The following is an 8718-nucleotide window of genomic DNA, read 5'->3' on the forward strand; positions in this document are numbered from 1 at the left end:
TGTAAAGCTCTAAAAGCAGGATGAACATGCATTTGGAATGGACTGCCTATCAAAAGACAGCAGACAGAGCGGATGACTGAGGTTCTTTCCAGCTGAATGCATCGATTTCACAAGGCCAAACGTGTCATGGCTTAGCAGAGCTGGGGCTGTTCCTGGGCTGGAAAGGGCATTAGGATTCGGTACCTAATCCACCCCACATATTGGAGTTTTGGTTTCAGAGTCTAGGATGTGTGATTCCTGGCCACACTCTTATTTTAAGAGATTAATCATCTTGTTAAGCTCAGGAAATAACAGAGCTGTGACTGCGGTGGGCTCTATAGAATCTAACTTTACTTTCCCATGTGGCCCAGAATCCCTAAGAAAAACACCTTTCTCTCTCTCCTGAGAAAACTAGGTACCATTAAAGTTGGCTCTGCAGGCTGCTTCAGTTAGAATCTCTTGGCTTTCTACTTTTCAATTTCCTCATTGCATCCTTGCCTGCCTAGAATTTCATCCTCCACCATTCTATGTGGACTAAAAAATTTCATTCTTTGCCATTCTCAATCCCTACATGGACCTACGTTTATGTTATGTTGCTAATTATGCTTGTCACTGAATCCCACGAATCTTAGTCAAGCTGGACCTTCCAAAAGTCACTATCAATGGCTTTCTATGAAAAAATGGCTCTTCCCTGGAAACAAGTAATGATTTTCCTAATGATCTCACAGCATCTGATCAGAAACTAGGACTCTGCTGCTCCTGGAACCTAGTTACATCCTAGATCTCTTTCCTTGTATATTCATTTTTAAAAACCTCTTTCAATTTCTAGAGACCAGTTCTCTTTCATAATTTCATAATTCTATCTCTTTGATTTTTTAACAGGCTCTTAGTTCCCCTAATCTAATAATCCAATTCAACAGGCCATCTTACTATGGTTTTAGAAGCTACACAGTTTCTGTTTATGACCTGAATTGGCCTGGAGTCTTTCCAAGAGAGACATGACAGTTCAGCAGTCTCTACTGCCTCCTCTAGGGCTTTGCATTGTAATCTGGCCACTATTCTTACAATTTAGGCCTCTGTGCCCTGCTTTTTCAGTTTCTCATTTTAGCATTCTCCAAATCATAAGATATATTAACAATTATGATTAAGATGGCTGAGAATATATTTGAAATCTGGATCTACCAATATATAAAACGGTTCCTGGGGGCTGGAGCGATAGCACAGTGGGTAGGGCGTTTGCCTTGCACACAGCCGACCCGGGTTCTAATCCCAGCATCCCATATGGTCCCCTGAGCACCGCCAGGGGTAATTCCTGAGTGAAGAGCCAGGAGTAACCCCTGTGCATCGCCGGGTGTGACCCAAAAAACCAAAAAAAAAAAAAAGAAGGTTCCTAAGAGCAGAGTACAAGCATGATTTGTTTTAACCTTGAATCTTTAACACCTGCCATCCTGCCTGGTACACAGTAGGTGCTCAAAAAATTTACTGTTTATTAGTAATACATTTGTTGAGAATTTACGATACACCAGGCATTGTTCTAAGCATTTTATTTGAATGAGTTCAATTTCTTGAATTCTGTCCTTTCCATTAAGTTTTCCTTGATTAATCCAACAAAGAGCTGTCATTTCACAAATGGATTCTACTTGGATAATACATACTTGATTTTTCAACTTAATGTGTCTTACATAAGAATTTTAGTGATAGTGGGGCTGGAGCGATAGCACAGAGGGTAGGGCGTTTGCCTTGCACGCGGCCGACCCAGGTTCTAATCCCAGCATCCCATATGGTCCCCTGAGCACCGCCAGGGGTAATTCCTGAGTGAAGAGCCAGGAGTAACCCCTGTGCATCGCCGGATGTGACCCAAAAACCAAAAAAAAAAAAAAAAAAAAAGAATTTTAGTGATAGTAGGGCCGGAGCGATAGCACAGCGGGTAGGGCGTTTGCCTTGCACGCGGCTGACCTGGGTTCGATTCCCAGCATCCCATATGGTCCCCCAAGCACTGCCAGGAGCAATTCCTGAGTGCAAAGCCAGGAGTAACCCCTGAGCATCGCTGGGTGTGACCCAAAAAGCAAAAAAAAAAAAAAAGAATTTTACTGATAGTAATGTATGATATCCTTCTTGATTATATGATAAATTCACAAAGTAAATTAACTTATTTGCACAGCATAATTCAGGACTCTGTATAGCAGGTGCTTAGCACAGATTCCAGAACAGCCTCGGCATGGGGCTGAAGAAAAACAAACAGAATAGCCGAAATATCTTCCTCTCCTTTTTTTCATCACAATTTCCGTATATTTGGATCCCTTTCAATGATATTCTGTCTCTCTTCAACATATCAGAATATACAAGATCATCAGAGGAGAAAAAGATCTTGTAAAAAATTACACATTGTGTGGCTGGAGTGATAGCACAGCAGGGAGGGCGTTTGCCTTGCACGCAGCCAACCTGGGTTCGATTTCCAGCATCCCATATGGTTCCCCCAAGAACTGCCAGGAGTAATTCCTGAGTGCAAAGCCAGGAGTAACCCCTGAGCATTGCCAGGTGTGACCCCCCCAAAAAAAAAATTACACATTGTGAGCCAAAGAGATAGTACAGCAGGCAGGACACTTGCCTTTCACACAGCCAACCTGTGCTTGATCCCCAGCATCCCACCCCAGCTCAGGAGTGATCCCTGAGCAGAGCCAGGAGTAAGTCCTGGGCACTTCTGGGTGTGACACCTCCCTCTCCCTCACAAATACACCTTCCTTATCTCACATTTCATTTTTCCATGTATTCAACTTTTCCAGTTTCCAGATTTCTCAGCCCAGAGATGGGTTCCCTCATCCTTTCTTTCCCTCACTCCTCCCAGTGGATCTTGACTGGTTAATACTACTGTGTGCTCTGGATTAAAGAGATGGGGACGCGGGGAGGCCACAGAAAAGGGTGAAGCATAAGTATGCCTAGAAGAAAGAAATGTGCATTACATGTGAGGTGCCTTACAAAGGTCAAGGCAGGAACTCTACAAATATCAGAGGCGATTCCTAAAGCTGAAGACCACCGAAGACCAATTCTGGTTCTCGTCATTCTCCTATCATTTCTAATGAACTTTAAGTAGATCTACCTATTGCCTTTGCAATGACTTTATCACTGGGTCTCCCTCCCATTCTTGCTGGAAAAATTACTAATCTTTTAGGTACTAGAGGATCCAAATATGCAAATGAACTTGGAAAGAAGTTTTGTAATGATCTGAATAAATAACAGAATAGCAAACAAGATCTTTGCACTTGGGGACTTAGATGTGACAGATTTTAAAAGCCCAGGATCCTAGCCTAAATTTGCAGCAAAATTATAAGGAGAATAATTCTATTTTATAGAATAAGGAAGACAAGAAACTCAAGGAGGTCTATGTAGAACCGTCCTCCTTACCTTGGGCATCTCCACCGGAGGTTAACACGGCGATGGCCTTGCCAATCCCCAGAGTTTTGGCTGCATGGTGCTCTTCATGGGTCATGATATTCTCTAAAATTCAAGATAATGGTTAGTTAAGAGACAGGAGGATCAAGGTACTGCTAAACCAGGAAATAACTGTTAGAATGACTACAGCCACCCAAGTCAAGCTCTCCCACTCTGCTAAATCTGGACCAAGAGCTTTGGACTTCTTCCAGAAGAGAATCACATCCCATGGAGTGACCAGCTGAAATGTCACAGTAATGAAGTCCAATGCCACAAAAGTCTAAGCTAATCCCTCCCTGATCCTTCCCCCTAATTGAGGCCTATTTAGAGAAACCCGAAGGTCATGGAGAAGGGCAGCTGACTAAAAAGAAATTCAGAAGAAAAGTTTGCCTCAGCTTTCTTTTAGTGAAGGAATGGACTGTTGCACAAGGTAGGAATCAGATAAAGTTTGGGGCACTAGCTAACAAGCCAGAAAAGCAACGATCATAGTTAAGATTAGGGCTTGGGTATAAGGCTGGAGAGATAGTACAGCAGGTAGAGCACTTGCCTTGAATGCAGCTAACCTGGGTTCAATTCTTGGTCCCCCATATGTACAACCCCCAACCTGGCCTTGCCCTGAGCACTGCTGAGTGTGGCGCCCCGCCCTCACCTCCCCCCCCCCCAAAAAAAAAAGATTAGGATTTGGTATTATAGAATAGGGATAAGTTCGAACTGGAGCTTAGGGTTATAAAGACTTGGACAAGTTAATGGTGCCAGATTCAAACATAGTGAAGAACTTTCTATGATCTTTCCCTCTGGCTTTCTGCCTGCTGAGTATCTCTTACTCCTTTATTTTTAGGCCTCTCACACTGCCTACTGTCATGTGGGAAGAGTAACAAAATCACTGCCACATATACACAGGACATGTAAACACCTTCATTTTGAGTTCTCAAAAGGAATACACGAGACACACTCTGAAATCTATAAAATGTTAATGTAAGCATCATTGTAGTTATATAGGCTAAAATCTGTTATCAGGAGTCATTAAACTACAACCCAAAGCTAAACCCAGCCCTTCCCACTTTCCTAAATGGCAGCAAACTAAGAAAGGATTTTACATCTCAAACTTTTTTTTTTAATTGAGATTTTACTATTTGTTTGTTTCAGGTCTGTGGGTCACACCCAGCAGCGATCAAGGTATACTCCTGGCTCTGCACTCATAGATCACTCCTGGCAGTGTTTAGGCGACTATAGCCAAATGCCAGGAACCAAAAAGAGGGCCCGCCACCAGTAAGGCAAGCACACTAGCCCTTGTGCTATCTTCCTACGTTTTTAAACTGTTGAAGTCATGATGTAAAAATGATGTAAAATACACATTTTAGTCTGTATCACCCTTTTCTTTCACATATCACTTATGGCTGCATCCACCTATAAAAAAGCATGGATTATTGCCACCTTGTCCACATAGCCTGCAAAGACTATTTACTATCATCACTTTGCAGGAAAAGTTTACACACCTGGCAGGCTTGATGACTACTAAAGTAATTGTTCCTAACTAGATTTAAAACTCCTTCAGGAAGGGATATGTTCTTTTCTTTTTTAAAACTCCAAATCTGGACCAGAGAGATAGTACAGGGGTTAAGGCATTTGTCATGCTTTCAGTTCCCTGGGAGTGACCCTCCACACAGAACTGGAAGAAGCCCCTCAGGACTGAAGGTTGTGAGTTCAACACCTCTCACCCCAATTAAAAAACAACAACAACAACAAAACTCTATAAAGGGCCAGTGATACAGTCTGAGGTCCTAAGTTAGATGCCCAGAATTACAAAAACAAAATAACAGCCTACCAAAAACCTACCTGTTGCAAGAACTAATGAAATGATAAAAAACACAAAATAGGCACACACATAAAAAAATTTAATAACATGCCTGATACAGTTATAGCTCCATTCCCTTCTACACAGACAAATAGGACTGCCAGAAAGCACACAGTGACAGAAGGAAGACAGTCACTCTTCTATTTAGAGTGTTCATGTCCACATTTCTGTTTTCAGAAGAGAAAGAATAAGTAGTAGGTGCAAAGAGGAGAAATTTTGGGAAGAAAAGATCTCAGTGTAGGAGTATGCTGATGCCTTCTCATTCACTCTTGGAGAAATCCATGCAGGAATCTTCCACCCCCAGAGATTTCAGGGAGGAAGAGAATACACCATAACATGGGAAGGTTAGGCCTGCTGTCCTGCAAAATCAGCTCCGTCTCCTCCTGCATCTCTAAGACAGCTATAAAAGCACTGAACACAGAAATGCACGCAGATTCATATATAGGTCACGTCTAAGGACCGAGCCACAGGGACACCGCTCAGAAACATGCATGCTAAAAACCTCTATAAAATATCACGTGTGTAGATGTAGCTGAGCGCGCGTGAGGGAGAAACCCAGAGACACCAGCATCTTAGGTGCGCGGATTTGAGTTGGCGGAACGCCAGGACGGGAATCGGCAGCCAAGGGCAACGAGGTCCGAGCACCGATCCAGCCATCCGGGATTCCCACGGAGCCAGGCAGAGCATTCCAAAGGCCAGAACTGAGCCGAGGGGCTGGGATTCGGCACGGCTGCCCTGCCCATCCCCCACCGGGGCTCCTTCTCGGATGCCACCCCACCTCTTCCCCTCGGCTCCGCCGCCCTCTTCCCCTCGCCGCCGCCTCCCGGCACCTTCGATCCCACCGAGCGCTCGGCTTTTCTCTCGGCCTTGACCCCCCCCTCTTGCCTTTTCGTCCTCGCGCTCCTCGGAGGCGGCTTCCTTGCAGACTGTCCTTGGGGAAGGGGGAAGGGGAGCTCGCCGAGCACTGGGAGGAGCCAGGTGGAGGCGACAAGGGAGGGGAGTGAGGAGAGGCGTCCGGAGCGCCACTAGCCAGCGCGAGCCCGGAGCTCCGCCTCCACCGCACGCCCTCCCGGCCTGCCTCCCCGCCCCCGGAGCCCGGCTCCGGCACGGCGCGGCCGGCGTTGCCCGCATCCTGCGCGGGACCCTCGGCGCCGCACTCAGCGGCAGCGCTCCCGGCAGCCGCTTCTCCGGGGGTACCTTCCCCCGGCCTCCACCGTGCGAGGGTCCTCGCGCTCAGACATCCGCGGCCACCGGCCTTAAAAAAAAAACCTCTGCTTCTCTTCGTTACTTTGAAAGTACTTGTTGGAAGTCGAGTGTGCCAGGTTTTGTGTTAAATAGGGAGAGAACAAAAGACAGTCTTTGAGGAACACTGGGTATTATTAGTACTTTCCACGGAGGAATCTCAAAACCGCCTTTGAAACTTATGAGACCTTTGTCGGAGAAAACACCAAAATAAGTAACTGTAGCACTGTCTTCCCATTGTTCATCGATTTGCTCCAGCGGGCACCAGTAACGTCTCCATTGTGAGACTTGTTACTGTTTTGAGCATATGCAATATGCCAGGGGAGTTTGCCAGGCTCTGCCCAGCCGGCTGGATATTCTCAGTAGCTTGCCAGGCTCTCCAAGAAGGATCGAGGAATCGAACCCCGGTCAGCCGCGTGCAAAGCAAACGCCCTACTCGCTGTGCTATCGCTCCAGTTAAAAAAAAAAAAAAAAAAAAAAAAAACCTGTATAAATAATTTTTTTAAAGCTAACTTTGAATGAGGACAAGCTGTGGTAACCTCGCTCCAGTCTGCAGTAAGGAGGAATTGCAGGGTTCTAGCAGTGAAACCATGAGTAATCAAGTCACCAGGATCCACCCGCCGGAACATGAGTCAAGCCCTCCCAGAGGGAAAGGAGCACCTTTACTCAGATCCTTTCCACTCTTCCCTTTCTTTCACCCATACTTGACTACCTCCCGGAGCCTCTTTTCCTTGCTCTTTCACACTCCCTCCTCTTGCTTTTGTTTCTACCCCCTGCATGTTCTGGTTACAATGAAAACTTAGGAATAATTAAACAGTAAGACTAGGATATAAAACCAACTTGATTAACAAGGTTGACCTTTGTGCCACAGTATGGTCATCAAAAGGTGAAAAGAAAGCCCTCCAGAATGGCAGTGCCCAAACTCTTGCAACTCAATCATAAGAAAGATTTTAAAATATTCTAATAAAAATGGGCAGTGTGGGGCTGGCGCAGTAGTACAGTGGACAGTACCTTGCATGCAGCCAACTGCGGTTCGATCCCTAGCATCCACATCATCCCCAGAGCACCACCCAGAACTAAATCTGGAGTGCTGCTAAACTAGAAGTAACCCCCAAGCATCACCGGGTGTGGCCTCAAACAAAGCAAAACAGGGCAATGGGGCCAGGAATGTAGCTCAGCTACATAACACTTGCCTTGCGAGTGTGAGGTTCTGAGTTCAACACCTGAGACAGGGAAATAATTGATAATAAAAATAAATTTTTAAAAAAGAGACAAAAGCATAAACCTATACCAAAAAAGAATACAGATGGCAAACAGTATATAAAATGGCATTCGACATTAGGTATAATAAAGGAATAGCAAGCTAAGACAGTGAGATATCGCTATAACCAATTAGAAAAATAAAAACAAAAAAGTGACAATGCTGACAAGAATGCAGAGAACTGTGCAGAAACAGGAATTCTCATTCATTATTGATAAGAATGCAAAACAGGACAGTTACTTTAAAGAAACTCTGTCCACCTCTCAGCATCATTAGGTGTGCTCTCCCAAACTAAAAACTTAGAGATGGGGAGAAACACCATTGTTATAGAGTCTGGGGGGCCTGAGAGATACTACAGGGGGAAAGGAGCTTGCCCTGGATGTGGCTGATGCCCGTTTAACCCCTAGTACTACATTGTCTTCCAAATACTACCAGTGGTCAATACTGGGTACAAAGCAAGGAAGAGCCCCTGAGCTCTTCCCAAACAACCAGGAATGGTCCCAAACAACCTCCCCTCCACACCAACAGAGAACAAATATTGCTTAACATCTGATACTAAATTACACTGCTTTTACCTAAATGAGTTGAAAACTACAGCCATATAAAAATTTGCACACAGGGGCTGGAGTGATAGCACAGCAGGTAGGATGTTTGCCTTGCATGCGGCCGACCCGGGTTCGATTCCCAGCGTCTCATATGGTCCCCTGAGCACAACCAGGAATAACACCTGTGCATCGCCAGGTTTGACCCAAAAAACAAAACAAAACAAAATTTGCACATAAATATTAATATTAGCTTTATTCATAACTGCCCCAAACTGGAAGCAACTAAGATGTTCCTCAAAAACTAGCATATCTATATAATGGGATACTATTCAATACAAATAAATGATCCTGGGGGCTGGAGAGATAGTTCAGCAAGCATGGCACTTGACTGGGCAAGCTGCTGACTC

General features: G+C 44.9%; 1 protein-coding gene across 2 annotated transcripts in view; it reads right to left on the reverse strand.

Moving 5' to 3' along the window:
* Window positions 1-6281, reverse strand: part of PFKM (phosphofructokinase, muscle) — a 28366-nt gene extending 22085 nt beyond the window's left edge. Inside the window, exons 1-2 of one of the 2 annotated variants that reach the window (XM_004610425.2) lie at window positions 6149-6281; window positions 3382-3474 (exon numbers count right to left, since the gene is read on the reverse strand). In XM_004610425.2, coding sequence (XP_004610482.1) covers window positions 3382-3466 — 85 coding nt within the window. In that variant the 5' untranslated portion in view covers window positions 3467-3474; window positions 6149-6281. Of the gene's footprint in view, window positions 1-3381; window positions 3475-6093; window positions 6117-6148 lie in introns of those variants that run through there. The other variant, XM_055144138.1, reaches the window with a different exon arrangement.
* Between the last annotated feature and the right edge of the window lie 2437 nt (window positions 6282-8718).

This window comes from Sorex araneus, chromosome 6 (genome assembly GCF_027595985.1).
Source record: "Sorex araneus isolate mSorAra2 chromosome 6, mSorAra2.pri, whole genome shotgun sequence".
Lineage (NCBI taxonomy): Eukaryota > Metazoa > Chordata > Mammalia > Eulipotyphla > Soricidae > Sorex > Sorex araneus.